The 16,062-nt window shown below is 50.0% G+C and overlaps 1 protein-coding gene across 1 annotated transcript in view; it reads right to left on the bottom strand.

Moving 5' to 3' along the window:
* The window catches only part of MMP25 (matrix metallopeptidase 25), a 143,601-nt gene extending 138,746 nt beyond the window's left edge, over positions 1-4,855 (bottom strand). The window contains exon 1 of the mRNA XM_085618524.1: positions 4,206-4,855. Coding sequence (XP_085474650.1) covers positions 4,206-4,289 — 84 coding nt within the window. The 5' untranslated portion in view covers positions 4,290-4,855. The remainder of the gene's footprint in view (positions 1-4,205) is intronic.
* Positions 4,856-16,062: the final 11,207 nt, after the last annotated feature.

Raw genomic sequence — 16,062 nt, forward strand, 5'->3', positions numbered from 1 at the left:
CACAGAGCATGGGCCATGGGTCGGCCCACTGTATCCCCTGGCTGTCTTACACTGTGAGGGTGGCCTCAATGCTTCTAAAGGCGCGTCAAGGATGCCGAGGAGCTCAGCGTTGACTCTGGTACTGGGCAGCCCTGGCCTCCTGGGCCAAAAAGTACCATGTGTTAGAGGCAAACAAACTCTTGTCACGATTTACAGATAAAACCACTGAGAATCCCAGTCCGGAGTCAGGAGTTTTCAGCACATCCAACCCTGTGGAGATAAACCACAGCCCCTCATCTTTCCAAAGCCTTTGCCCCCCTTTGGGCCCTATCATCCCTCACTCGGAGGAGTGTTTCTCTACAGCCTTATCCTGTCCCGGCATCTTTCCGCAGCCTCAGGTTTCATCCCGTCCAAGGCAGAAACGTTCTCTACAGCCACAGACTCCGCCCGCCACACCACCCACCACAGGGCCTCAAGATCCGGAGCTCAACCGTCTCCATAGCTCCGCACCTCGCAGCGTTTCAAGGCTCACTCCACGCTCCAGCGACCGCCACTGGTGAGCCTGCCACAGGCAGAGCATCGCTCCTGAGGCGAAGTAGCTTGTACCGCCATCCTTCGCTCCCTCCGACCCCCGCAGCCCCAGTAACCTTCCCAGTGCCTCGGTACCCAGCCCCAGCAAGGGCCAGGAGCCTCTAGCCTCCTCCATCCTAGGTGGACCTCTCCGCAGTCCGTGCCTTTTGTACTCCACACATTCGCTTCTCCACAGCCCGCGCCCCTCCACTGCCCAGGCGGCTGACCTCCGCCTCAGCACCTCACGGCCTCTTCTCACGGCCCCCACTTACCGCCGCAGCCCGACCACTCCTCCGTAGCCCTAGCTGCTCTCCAGGGCCGTTTCTAGGTGTTTTGCCGCCCTAGGCGAGAATTGAAAAATGCCGCCCCCTCCCTTTTACTACCATCACTCTCTCCCCCTGTCATCCAGGCTAGGAGAATTAATGCATTAGATATTCCCAAACTCATGTTTTTCACAGCCCTCCCCATTTGCCGCCAGGAGGCCGCCTAGGCTTGCCTAATGGTAGAAACGGCCCTGCTGCTCTCCTCCGCCCCAACACCTCTCCACAGACTCCGCATCGTCCCACCGACACCCCGAACTTTATCAGGAGCCTCTTTCTCCACAAGGCTTCTGCACAGCACTAGCACCTCTCCCCAACTCGCGCCTCCTTTCTCAGACCCGCACCTCTCCACAGCCCGAGCGCCTAACAACCCCACCGTTGTTATATCTCCACAGCCCACACCTGTCCACCACAGCACACCTGCGTCTCTCAACAGCCAGGCTTAGATTGGGGTCAAAAATCCCCCAAAAAGTGGGCCACATTTGCATATTGGCTTTCCGAAAAACACTGCTTCATCAAAGTTTTATGAAAAGAAAGGGGATGGGGGCATGTTTTATTAAATTCAATTAGATTTTTTAAAACGCACAGATTAGTTCACATTGCTGACCCACACATGAATGCAAGTGAGACCACTTCTGCTCAGGCCCCCTGCCCCCGCTCAATCAGCATACATCAATGGGCCGGCCCAGCCAGAGGAAGGGGTGATGGCTCCGCCCATCTGTCTTTAGAAAGGCCACTCAGGCACCTACTGGGCCGCTGGCGGCATCCTAATGGCACAGACCGCCCCCAGGCTTCCCAAAAATGGAGCCTCCATCTAGAACTTGGCTACTGGCCCTGTGGCCATTCCCATAGCCCACGCACAGCCTCAGCCCCACCCATCCTCTCTGACACCTCAGCCAGGGCCGGACTGGCCATAGCGGGCACCTGGCATTTCCCCAGTGGGCCACCAGGGTTGGGGGCCGGTTTTGGGCCCCTGGGGGCCGATTTTGTTTCAGGGCTATTTTTGTAGCATAGCTGCAATATCGGCCGTTTGTAACGAAATCAGCAGAAACCAGCCCTGTTAAACAGCTCGGCCGCACCCCCAAACCCCTGGGGGGCTGCCAAGCACTTTGCCAGTGCTGGCTTTGGGTCCCAGTCCGGCCCTGACCACAGAACATCTCCACAACCCCCCTGCCTCTCCATATCCCCACGCTCCCCACACACCCTACCTCTCCTCCATCCAGTGCTTAATTTGAGCAGGTGTATTGTTGGTAGGGGCCACCAGCACTTATTTTTGGGGACCGGTACTTATTTTTCCCCATCAGTTATTTACTGAGGGCATGAGAAGGAAAAACACAAATGGGAAAGACAGAAAAAGACAAAGATGAAAAACCGTCCACAAAGGGAGAAAGCAAGAACCTGTAAAAAGAAGAATTGATGGACAGAATGCTGAACGATGTCATCCATTCACACCAGTACAGAGATCTGGGCCTAAATCTATTGGTTTTTTTTTGCTCCCTGTGCTATTCTAGTTTAAACCTAGTCATATGCAAATCAGTCTTGGCCCTACCCGAACTCCAGTGGTGGGTGGAAACAAAGTTTGAATGAGTGGCGTGGTGAGCAAAAGAAGGATGGATTAAACCCAGATCTTTGAGACTGGTGGTGCATGTTTGCATCATGTGTTCTTTTTGCTTTTGTTGCCCCAAGTGGGACGGGTATACCCAGACGTGGGTCCGTTGCGCCCTGTGCCACTGTATTCAAGCTAGCCTGGCTGATGAGGGGTGATACCCAAAAAACGGTCCTAGGATGCTTGTTTCTGGTCCAGAGAGGACCTGGCTTGGTAGTTTGGCAGGACTGTTCCCACGAGGAGCATCTGCACCCTTTCACAAATTAAGCACTCCCTGCACCACAGCACTCGTCCACCGTCCAGCCCAGACACAGCCCAGTACAACCTCTCCTCCGACACACCCCTCCACAGCCCCACCCCCTCTCTTGGCTGCAGTGAGTGTCTCTCCCGCTGGTAATGGCTTCTATTTCTGGAGCACTCACTGATGCGCGCGCTCTGCCCCGGGCCCTTCGCTGCCCTTAATGCACCTCCCTCCAGGCAAGACTCCTCCATCCCTGGCAACTGCACCTTCCTGTGCGGGGGAGGCAGCGTCTGTGACGGGACGCCCCTTCCCTCCTACACCCCCGGGGATCCGCAGGCCTCTGGGAGCGGGGAGACCCCTTATCCCCCAGTACAAGCAAAGTCTCCCTGGAACTTGGAAGCTGCAGCTGGGCCGTGTCAGGGGTCCCTGGCAGCTGCGGGGGCGCTGGCGCGCGAACACACAGCCCTTTCTATCCGCCCACCCTCGTCTCCTCAGCCCACGGCACCTGTTCCAGTCCATGCCTCGGCTGCGTTTTTTTATTGATTTGTAGTTTTCTTTTGTCCTTTTCCTTTCTTGGGCGCCCCCCCCTCCTTTGCGATTCCTGAACCATGGATCTCCCGAATCCTTGCCCCCGGCCAGCTGGGGGGCTCTGATCCAGGCCCCCGCTGCAGGTCCCACTAACTACACACGGTGACCTCTCCTTTACATCTCACAATGACCATCAGGCATAGATGATAGGAACAAAGTTCATCCCGCACATCTCACCGTCATTTCTATCCGCAACCTATGCCTGTTCAGGACCAAAAGCTTTAAACAAAATATCAGGTTGGACAGGACATCCCAGTGCGGGAAGCAGCCAAACGGACTATGAACAACTGAAAAGGGACCCGCAGAGCTGCTCAGAGCTAGCAGTTTACCGAAAACCATAAACCGCGCGCCACTCCCCCACTTCTCCATCCATCCACCCTGCTAAGGGCTGCCCCACAGCACCACATCAGCACCTCGGAGGTTACACGTCCCACACAGGACCACAAGAAAGACGACAGCCTTGCAACCACTCACCCTACACGGTGTGGCGTGCTAGCCACTTAGGCAAGCGCCTCAGCTCCCCACAAGGGTTAGTAAGCGCTATGTAAATGCTGCAATACAATGCAAACAAGGAAGAAAACATCGGCCTGGTACCCCGCTCAAAAGTGCAGACACACTGCACCCCTGTCTCGTGCTCTCTCCTCTTCTCATCTTATGTGGTCCTTTCTCACAGTGAAATCCCGGCACACACACATTTGCCTCTCAGGGACCATCCATGCGGACAGAGAACAGTATAGTGCTGCAATGACATTACTAAGGCTTCGCAGAGCTGTCTGACGAGGGTGTCTTTCTTGTACAAACACCTCCCCATCCACCTTCTCACCTCCTTTCTTGCACTCCTCTTTTCCCATCACTTCACCACCTCCCCCAGCGTCCCTCAACCCTCTTCCCGGGTACTCACCACGCCTCTCCCGATGTCCTGGGCTTTTGGGCGCCCCCAGCAGCCTCCGACGAGACATCCCAGTAGAGTCCAGAAACGCAGCATAACGCACGGCGGGGTGGTTGGTCCGGGGCAGCAGGGAGAGGTGCAGGGGAGAAAGTGCAGAAGGTCACACGTATGGTGGATAAGTTATGGAGCGGCAGTTACTGAGTAGGCGAGATGCGCGCGGGGAAGGTGTTAGATTGAGATGTGTGTGTCGTGATGTTTAGGGATTTACCGGGGTAAAATGTGCATTGGGCGAATTGTGTGCATGAAAGGTGCGTGAAATAAAGGGAGCGCGAGGAATGCGATAAACAGGGGAGATGTGCAGTATTTAAGATATACAGGAGATGCGCAGCGGGTGACGTATAAAGGTGATTTGCGGGCGCGAGGTGTGTAGGAGAGAGATGTCTGAATAGACTGTGCAGGAACGGTGTGCGCCCCGGGTGAGATATGCGATAGGTAAGTTTTGCAGGTGGTGGCGTAGTGGCAAGAGATGGTCGATGCACAGCAGGGCTGTGCAGCCGGGCAGACGCTCAAGGGGATAGGGTGTGCAGGAGGAAGATGAACGGGGCAGATTTAAAGGAGGGTGGAAGTGCACTCCCAGCAGCGGTTGCAGCCTCACTGCACACGGCCTCCCCTTCAAGAAGCCTTCCCGCACTGCCCCACCCCTGCCCCTCCCCCATCCAGCCACTCCCGGCGTTTGCCAAGCAGCTGATGTTTGAGAGGCATTACTAAAGGGATAGCTAGGCATGCCAGGGGTTAATACACTGGTGGTGGTGTGGGGGGGGGGGGGGGGGGGGGGGAGGATCTGTGTGTCCCTGCAGTTTACAGATTTTAATCGCAGCAAGACAGTTCAGTGGGTTAACGCGCCCGCGGCAGAGAAAGTGAATAATTAACATTTTTAACCAACTAAAACCAATCACTCTATTGTTCGATTCCCCTCTGCCTTCCCTGTCGTCCTTTACGGTGAACCTCTTTATTTATTTATTTTTGAAGTTTTTTATTCGCATGAAGATGTCCTTGGAGGCACCAGAGGGACTCACAATATTATGTGGAGTTATAATCAAGGCCATTGCAAATATGCAGCAGGGGAGGGCTAAATTATGCGGTAGGGTCGAGTAAATTATGCGGTAAGAAATGGCAAATTATGTGGCGTAATTCAGCACATTTTGTGATAGTATTATTTCATTATTTTGTCATTTTTTTTCACTTATGAACAATGTCTGGACACTGGTTGCAAGTTACCTCATTAATACCAGTTTAACACCCAAATGTAGCAATAGACAACAGAAAAGTGAGCAGTCAAACTGTGTAAAGGGCCTTCCAGTGCTCAGCAACGCGCATTGCCGCGTTTTTCATAACTGTTGAACAGTCTGAGCTATAAACAGTTTTTTTGTTAAAATCTGTTGATTATGCAGCAGATGATGGATTAGGTACCAAATATAGAAAATCTATAATTATGTGAAAAACGCTGAGGCCGCACAATCGCATAATTCCCGTAGCCCTGGTCATAATACAATAGGTAACATTAACTTAAAAGCTATGTAGCTGTTTTGGTACAGTTCACAAGAGAAAGAGAAGAGTTTGCATTTGTTTGCGTTTCCAAAAGATACTGATGCAGCAAGAATTCTAATGTCCCTTCCAAGAGTTCGCATTTTTCTAAACCTGCAGTTCAGCAATTATAAGGACACGCGCTCTGGACGAGTCGTTTAGGGACATTTAAAAATAGTGTAGATGGATATTGTGTATTGAGGTATTTCTTGAGCAGGTGCATTCTGAGATGGAGAAGTAAAGAGTTCTTTAATTGTGAAAAAGCGAATAATAGAGTTATCTGATATTACAGGAGCCCCAGATATGGCTAGTTTCTGCAAGAGATGTTGAGCCAGATATACTTAGATTAGGGTTTGCGATTACCAAATAGCGAATTTTTGCAATTCACTATTTGGTAATTGCAAAGACCCATGTACGAAAGTGTGTTCAACACATTTTGTGATTCTCAGTGGGCCGCAAGTAGACTTAGCTCATAAATAGTAATGAGGCAGGTCTCGGTTTGCGACCCATTGGGAATTGCAAAAATCACAGGGATGGTGGCTTCATGAAACCTCTTACAGGAAAGCGGGATGAGTTTCAAAAAGAAATAGGAAAAGCTTTCTTTTCCTTTTTTAAGAGTAGGCTGTGTCCCTTGAGGACCTCTTCCCATTGGTGAATGGGTTAACACCAACATGAAGTTCGTGGTATAATGCCAATGTTTTGCGAGCGCATTTCGGCCACAAAACATTCATATATACCACTGCGATTCATTATTAGGAAGGAATGCCCTAAACACACCCCTTCCTGATACTGAATCACAAACCCAAATTGCGATTCGGTATCATGTTATCGAATCACAATATGGCTTTGGTACATCCAAAAATGCTTTTTTGTGGTCGAAAACGGCCTGATTGCACAAATCGGTCTGTTTGCAACCTCAAAAAAGCTTTGTACATCTGGCCCATTGAGATGTAATTTTGTACCACCTCTTTGTATGTAAAAGACTCAGTCATATAGATGCATCTCAACTCAATCAGGAAACATTTTAAGGAGGAAAATGTTCCAGTGTGCTACAGATGAATTTATGAGATTTGAGACTCACCAGGCTGCATCATGGAGAGCAACATATAGAGGTACCAGGCGTCCCTTTGGAAGGCTGCTGAGAAGGACAGTGTTTAGACCAACAGGTTGCAGAAAAGATTTGTGGTTGTGAAGTCATGTGAGTTGAAAGAAATGTCTCTAGTTAGATTTGTAATGTGTGTTTCAAGGTTACATTTATTGTCTAGTAAGAATCCCAGGGATCAGACCAATTCTTCAGGTTGAGGGAGAAGGCCAGCAGTCCGGATTCCATTCAACCAATTTCATCCGTAAGAAAGTCAGGGATTGGTGATAGGAAAAGAATTCTGGGAGTTGTTACTCTACTGTATGATGGCATAAATGGCACTACATGCCCCAGAGTGCAGAGAAAAGCCCTGGACTAGATGACCTGCCCAATTATGGGCCTGGGAAAACTCAGAACTCTGACAAACAAGCCTTGGCAAAGCCAGTAGGACTGGGTTTAGTCTGCTAAATCATACAGTTTTAGTATATTAAAGTGGAACATACTGAATCAGCCTACATGATCAGAGAGGGCTTCAGTTATAAAGTAGTCTCTCGTGCAGTTCAATGGATACACTCAGATGAAGGTTGAAGGATGCCCACATTGAGACAAACAAAATCCATACAGAACCGCACATAGCCATTAATTTATATTAATCTGTAAACAACACAACATACACATTAATTTAGCGTTTGAGTATTTATCTCGTTCTTTTTTTCCAAACTTTTTGTTGCAATTATGTTTTTCAATTTTTGACAATCTTATATTTCCTAGTACAATAACAACACAAATACATAAATCAGTAAACACAAGTAACAAGGCATAAATCAACGAACACAGAATTCATAAAGGAATATACATTTTGAAGATCCAGAACTTATTGATGTCAATGAATTATAAATGGTACTCTAAATATATACTCTCAACATTCAGTGTATTACCCCTATTATCACATGAGGTTTAAATGACATTTTTATGATCCCTTCTCCACAAGAACAGTCCACGTTCATTCCCTGTTTCTTTGTTCAAAGTTTTCATTATCAAATTATATAGTTGTGTACAGAGATGGCTCTCCTTTTTCTTCCCCAAGAAACTGCTTATAGGAAGGTGGAATCTGACTGCATGGTTGCCCCCACTTTTTTTCTGGTGTTTTGATGGTTTTTGACTAGTCTGGCTGGGATCCTGCTATCCAGGACCCCAGCCTATCTGTTTACTCCCTTAAATGACATGGTGTGCATATTAGATGCACTAGTGATTGGATACTGTGGTACCTTATGAGCCCCTAGTATATGGTACCTTAGGTATCAAGGGCATAGGTATTCCACAGGCCTACCAGGGGCTGAAGCATGTATTATGCCACCCCTGGGAAGCAGACTAAATCTGACACCACAGGCCTGCTACTGCAGCCTGGGTGAGGTAGTGTTAGCACTCCTCACTGAGGTATAGGTTCCCTATATCTCACCATACACACACATATAAACCTATCAGTCACCCCTAAGGCATATCCTATCAATCCTGAGGGGAGGGTGCTTGGTTTACAATGTGAGGGGGTGCCTCTGCACGAGCAGGGCCCCTCTGCAGCTGGCAGAGTCTATTCTCTGTTGCAGTTTGTGGATGCGGTTAAACCATATACTCTTAAGTGCAGTATAACCTACCGGTAAATGCTAACTTTGGAATGACTGCATCAAAACATGTCGTGTTTGGTGTCAAACAACTTGGAATCATACCCCCACACCAGTAACCGGTGTGGGAGTATGTTCCCACCCTTCTAGAGGGGAAGACATTTGCCTACTGTGGAAACACGGTAGAAATCTGAAAGAGCCCTGGCATCACAAAATGGATGCCACCAGCACAGACACTGGGCTGCCCTCCTGCTGCTGACCGAAACTCGCAGTGGAGGAGGCCCAACAATAGGCATCCTGTCACAGGGAGGTGTAACCACCTTCCAGACAGGATTTAGTGTATTGGGGCTGGGTGGGTACACTCCTAGAGTGCTTTGAAGTCCTGCACTGGGGGAGCAGTAGGCTCCTCTGTGCATATGCCAGCTCAAACCGGTTCAGGGGTACCTGTCCCTGCTCTGGCGCGAAACTGGACAAAGGGAAGTGGGTGTAACCACCCACTACCCTGACCCTCCCAGAGGAGTGGTCATAGAGCTAGTCCCTCCCTTTCCTTTAGTATAAGTTAGGGAAACCTTGCCATTGCAAGTTAGATATCCCTGGACGACGCTTTACAAGAAGAATCCTGGCCCTTCAATGTTCCACTACCTTTGGAAGACAGAAGAATCTCCCTTGGAGTCAAGGAGTGACTCCCCTGCTTGGCAGGCAACCAAAAACTTGAATCAATGGTCGCAAACTTTCTCGCTCCCGCTGGAGTCTGAAGTCCCTGCAGCCCCAGAAGTGGATTTACTGACTTCTCGATGGCCATTGTGAGTCCCCAGCAAAGCTGAGGCAAGTGGACCCCACGAGTGACGACGAACAGCAATACCCATGTACCGTGCACTATTGTCAAGTGCAACCCCTTCACGACGTTCCACGAACTTGTGCATTGGACCACGTCTGGCCCAAGCCTCCAGCAGGATTTCCCTTGAAAATCAGAGACCTACCGCATCCTGAGTGACCGTGGGCTCCTGTGAAGTGAATCCTCATGAGGCATCTTTGCGATCCCTTGCCGGCTGGCTTGTGGGTCCCCTGAAGACTTTCTCATCAAACCAAAGGACTCCCCTGATTGCTCCAGGCCTGCCCTCACTTACCCTTGCTGGGTGAGTCCCTCAGACCTCGCTGGTCTGCACCGCTGACTTTCCTCATTTTCCACAAGACTTGCAGTTGCCAAGGTTTGTTGGCTCCAATCCAGTTGCCGACACCTCAGTAAGCTGCAGACTTTGTGGGACCCTCCGAATCCAGCTCCTGGTTATGGTCGATGCCTCCTGGACCTCGTGGCTGAAGAGTCAAAACCCCCTTGATCACCTGAAATCACCCGACTTCGTGGCCATCCATCTTCCTGGCCCCGGGTCACTGGCAAGTGACTGTGAACACTGTCCCTTCTGCTTTCAGGCCTTTTTCATCTTGAATCCAGCCTTGGATTCCACCGGACACTTCTCCAGTCTTCACAAGCAGCAAATCTTCTTCGGCTTCCATTGAAAACGACGACGCGACCCGATACCAAAAGACACCTATGCACCCGGCTTCCCTGGGTGAGGTAACTCGTGCATTCCGGTGCTCCTGTGCGTGTTGGCCCTCAAATTACTTACCTTGTAAGTGGCTTGCTTGTAGACTCCTTCAAAGTACCCTAAAACGTAAAAAATCCAACCGCGACTTGCTCCATTGAAATTAATAGGGAACCCGCGGCTGTGTTCTCACACTGCACACGTCTCCCGTGGGTCCTTTACTTACCTGCCTTGGGTGGATTAGTGAGGCCCCAATGATGCTACAGGCCCTAGCCCTTGTCCCTTTGCAAGTCGACATTCCTAAACCTCTTTTTTAGTATATGGTCTGGTACGCCCCTAGGGCCCCAGCCATATTTGTGCTTAACTTATTGTGAAACGTTGATATTTGCATATGTTCTTGACTCCTAATCTCATAAAGAGATTAGTAGAGTGTGTCTAGTAATAAAAACATATATATTTGATATATATATACCTGTGTGGTGTCCTTTCATTTGGTAATTCAGGAGATTATACGGTAAAAGAAGCTGCTTTACATTCCTCTGAGACTTAGCCTGAAGGCTGCTCTCCACAGCTACCACTAGGATAGCTTTCTTTAAAAGGTTGTCTTAAACCTATCTACCATAAGAGTCGAATTGGACTGGTGCAAGGTGGCCACTATAACTAGGGACCAGCATATGCCAGGCCAACTTCTCACACTGCTGAAGAGTTTCGACCTCAGATAATCCTGAGGTATATAAACATTTTAAGAAGTCATCATCAGGGCACTAGCTCACTCATTCAGTCAAATCTGAATGGAAAAGGTTCCTAAAATCACGTGTATGGGCATTAGACAGCCACCACGACGGCAGAATGTCCGGAGTGGTAGCATCGATTATTGCTGAAGTTCCTCCTAGTTTCATCCAGGTCTTTCTTATATTCTGGTATCCCAGTTCAGGGTTCATCCTGGGGATGGACATTACTGACCAGTAATGCAGAGCAAAACGGTTTGCACATTAATGTGAGAGAGCATGCATGTCCATCCCCAGATTAGGAACCTTTGCCATTCAGATATGACTGAATGAGGTGTCTGTTTGTGAACCAAGCAGAAGTGGTGGCCTGTATTGATGTCCCGGTCACTTCAGATGTATTGATACTGAGGGCAGGTGAGGACTGTTACCCCCATCCCGTGGCTCTCAACGGATCCCAGTCATATGTGTGCTTGATTCCATCTGTTCAACCAACAGCAAAAGGCATTCTGGGTTCTTAAATTTCACTTTTTCTCTCATAAACCTTGCTCTTAAGTTCTTCTCATCCATGCATGAGTAGCACATCAAGTCCTGGCGTTTGCTTTGCATTCTGGGACACACAGGCCGCTAATAGAATAAACAGAACTACAAGTCTCAGAATGTAAAGCAGAAACCTCCATAGGGGAGCTAATCACTCTTTAGAGCACTGCATAAGCACAATATTACAACATGGATGCTGACTACAAAATCAAAAGCTTCTGACAGTCTCCTTTGAGACAAACTGGCAATCTGGGTACCACCCTCTAGTGCATCACTGTAGTCACAGTCTTCAGGTCTGTCCTTGCCCTCACAGTACACCAGAGGGTGTATTCACAAGAACGTGTGATAACTACCGCAAGAGTAGCTTAACGCAACTCTCAACATCGCAGCCCATCGCTGGAAAATAACCCTGTGTCAACATGGAATTCAAAACAAGGTGGTAGCATGCGATAGTCTGTTGAAACCGCGGACAATGTCCGCGACACAACCACCTCGATGGAGATAAAAACACAAACCCCAACACCGAAAAACCTGCGATGGGCCAAAGCGTGATGAGTAAATCAGCGATAAGCAGCGCCAGGCCTGCAACACACACCTGGCCGGTGGGAAAAATCTCCATAAAAGTAGAAAAAAACACCCAAACACAAACTGACCAACACCCAAGAACCATGGAGGCAGCCGGAGCAGGTGCAGAGGACGAGCACAACCCCACAAGCACCCCGGATGACCAGTCCGGGACCTCGGGGACAGGGAAGGGCAGGGACAAGAAGAAGAGGAAGACAAAATTCAGTCCGCAGGCGAACAGGATCATAGTCACGGAGGTGATGGAACACCATCAACAACTGTTCGTCACCTCCAACGTGTCATTGGGCACCAAAACTGGAATATGACGGGACATCGTGACCAAGGTGAATGCCGTCGGAGAGCACAAGAGGACAATGGACGAGGTAAAGAGGCGATGGAATGACATCAAGCCGAAGACCAAGGAGAAATTCGCAGCCAACCAGAAGGCAGCAATGCAGACTGGAGGTGGGGGCCCAGTGCCACAGCTCGAGCTGGATGACATGGAGGAGCTGGTGTCGACAGTCATCAGTATGGATACTGTGGCCGGAGTCGGGGGACCGGACACTGCTCGACAGGACACAACACAACCGCAACAGGGTGAGTGACCACCAGGTACTGGGGGGACAGGTGGAGATGGCCACGATGGCACACATGCACAATCAAGCACAGCACAGTGCACACCCTCATTGACTCTGGGTCATCGTCCAGCTCCACAGACTGTCCCAATGTACAATGCCATGTTGTCTGAATGTCAACATGTACCATGTGGCTACATACATGTGGACGCATTGCAATACACCATCTCCCCTTCACATTGCAGGGCCACCGTCAACACCCCCTGCAGAGCAGTTCCAGCCACTTTTCACTGATGACGAGGAGGACAACCCCAGCATCGACACCCAATCCCTCCTAGACATCATTGACATCATCCGCGACTCACCTCCAGGATCAGGGCTGACCAGCTGCATCGAGGAGACCCCACCCACCACCCAAACCACCCAGCAGGAGGCACCCACGGCCCGCCAGTCTCCCTAGAACCCCAGGAACAACACATGGCCTTCCAACGCCGTGTGCTGGAGGCCCAGAGGGAGGCGGCTGAGCAGGTGCGGGTGGCGTTCGACCTCAAGGCTACCAAACTGGATGCCATCCATGGGTGTCTAGGCCCGCTCCATGGCCTCCAACGAGCCCTGACTGACATCGCTGGAGTCCTGACGCGGAGAGAAGAACACCTGTCCGCTCAGAGGGGCTCCAGCGATAGCAGCCGTGAGCTGGCACTCATGCGGAGGCTCATGGAGGACATGGTGCGGGTGGAAGCGTTCAGGATGGCAGCCACCGCTGTACATCAGCAAAATGTAGCTGTGATCTACCAAGCCCTGCAGACCATCATCACAGCATTGCTGCCACAAGGCGTGGCGCTGATGAATGCTGCTGACCCCACATAATCCACATCTCTGCCCCCTGGTGTGACAGTGCTCCACAGTGCGGCAGGCGTATCCACTCCGGCACCTGATGTGTCACTTCCACACAGTGCGGCTGACAACCCTCCTCTGGCCCCTGATGTGTCAGTGGCACACAGTGCCCCAGCCGGTACTGCAACACCCACAGGTGGGGCAGAGCACACATCTGGGGATGAGGACGTGGATGGGTTTGTGATCAGGATGCACTAGCATTCATTTCCGCCACCTGGCCTGTTCCTGCTTGGTGCTGCACATGGCCTCATGACCTACCACTGACCCCCAATACACTCCGATGCACTCACCTTGGACAGCGACATGGATTGCCATATCCTGTTTAATGGCCAATGACACGGCGACCACACTGCGGACTGTACCCTACCTCTTCCGCAGGACTTGTCATCCCCGCATGGACTCTGGCTGGCCCTCCATGGGCCCATATTGTGTAGTGTGCTCGGCATTGCCCTGTACCGCTCCAGCTGCAGGACTGCACTGGATGTGCAATAAACATCCAGTGACGCACTGCTGCGTTATGCCGTTCATCATCCATGTATGAATGTGTGGGTGACTGTAGGGACAGTGATGTCCCTTGCGTCAATGAGGCTCATCCTGTGGGATGCCATTCAGAGGGTGCTACATAGCATATTGTGTACCGGGTCCTGTGAACACTACAACAGGGGCACACGCATCAGTCACTTCCATGTCCAGACATGGACTGAGAAGTTCAATGAGATCAGATACCATGCACACCGGGTTTTGATAGGATACACCAAATTTAGAAAAGATAAAGGCGTGCTGAAGAGGAGTCGTCCTCTAAACCAAGGCAGAAAGATAATGTCAAAAGTTGCACTGCCCAACAGTGAGTAGTGTCCCTCTTATAGCACAGCAATGGTTGGGCGACAATGTCGCAAAGAAGCCAAGAGATGTTCAACAGGGTAACACTTGAATTGTTTATTAAACGGAAATATCCATTTTTAGCATGAATATCACAGCGATTAAACTGTTGAAAAAACTTCCAAGGAATTTTAGAGGAAACCACCCTCTCTCCCCCTCTCTTTCCTTTCATTTTGCTGATTTTTTATCTTTGTTAAGTTCACCCATTCATGTTATTTTGTTCGTCTAAGGCTTTTGTTCCTTCCTACTTACCCTTTGAGTATATGTTGTCATTTACCTTTTGTGTATATGTCTCCTTGTTTTACCTAATTTTGTTAGTATCTCTTGTCTTTTTTATGGCACACGTTTTTTGTAACGTTTCTTTAACTTATTCGGTAACTTTATTGACAACACACTTTCACACATGATCCACGTCATTTTTTCTCTTTGTTCACTTATCATGGTATACATCGTTCAGAACACATAATGAGCTGGTTTCACATTGATTATCCCACCGCGTCTGGGAGCGGTGATGCCTTTCGTGGCATCATGATTTTGTTAACTTGGTATTTGCCTTTTTCATGATGGCTGCCGCTTGGATGTCCGCTTTTAATGTTAACTTCGTATTTGCCTTTTTCATGATGGCCGCCGCTTGGGTGTCCGCTTTCAATGTTTATAACACACAAGCACTGCAGTTGTTCATTGCTGTGAGCCCACGCGAACATTGCTAGACGTTCGCTTCCGATTAACCAAGGTAAAGCAACACTGAGTTTACCGTTTTCCGATCACCCTTGTATTTCTTCGGCTGGGATTTTCTGATGTATCTCTTACCTTGACTGACAGCATGTTTCCAATCTTGTGCACGCTTTTCATTAATTAAGCACGCTATTTAGCGTCGTCGTTTTGAACAAGTCGTCTCTATCATGGTGGTTTGCTACTTCACTTCGTTATTCAGGGCACCTTTTGTCCTCCTTTCACTCGTTTTTGATCGGTCCGGTTTTGTTCACTTATCTACTGAACTTTAACACGTTCTTTTGGTGATCTTCATATTTTGGTGTCTTCCCGGTTTCTATTTCATTAGTCGCGCCATTATTATGTTCACATTATTCTTTCGCATTAACGTCAGCATCGTGTGTTGTTTATTCAGACATAGGTTTATTTGCTTGTATTCATTTTACTGGGGGTTGTGACATTCACTCCTACTTTCTATTGTTTAGGATTCCTCCTGACGAAGGGTCATTTACCAGAAATGCATCGCAGACATGGACTGAACCACACTCAGATCCCACGTGTCATTGTTGCAAGCTCTGCGCTGGTCTGGGGTACGGCAGGCCAGACCCCTCCTCTTACGCTCCGAGGGGGGGCCCTCATTGCTACCCGTCGCAGGCGTACTCGCTGGTGGTGTGCAGGTCACTGGTCTAGTTGTCCGCTTGTCACAGCCAGTCTCTGAAGGCAGGTTTGCATGCACACCACACCCATCCGGCACAGGCCTCACAGGCCATGTGACTCCGCCAACATAAGGGCCCGCCGAGGTCACATTCCCCTCTGCCGGTGGTGACTGGATGACGGACGCTCCACGTTTCTCAATCATAAAGGGCACATGAGTTGTTGCGCACAGGGTCAGTGGCACCCGAGGCCTTGCGTCCGTCACGGGCCTGCCACCACGTGGCGCTGACTGGGCTTGCACAGGGTTAGTGGAACCTGAGGCCTTGCGTCCATCATGGGCCTGACACCACATGGCACTGACTGGGCTTGCACAGGGTTAGTGGCACCCGAGGCCTTGTGTCCATCACGGGGCTGCCACCATGTGGCGCTGACTGGGCTTGCACAGGGTTAGTGGCACCCGAGGCCTTGAATCTGTCACGGGCCTGCCACCACGTGGCGCTGA

Source organism: Triturus cristatus, chromosome 7 (assembly GCF_964204655.1).
Source record: "Triturus cristatus chromosome 7, aTriCri1.1, whole genome shotgun sequence".
NCBI lineage: Eukaryota > Metazoa > Chordata > Amphibia > Caudata > Salamandridae > Triturus > Triturus cristatus.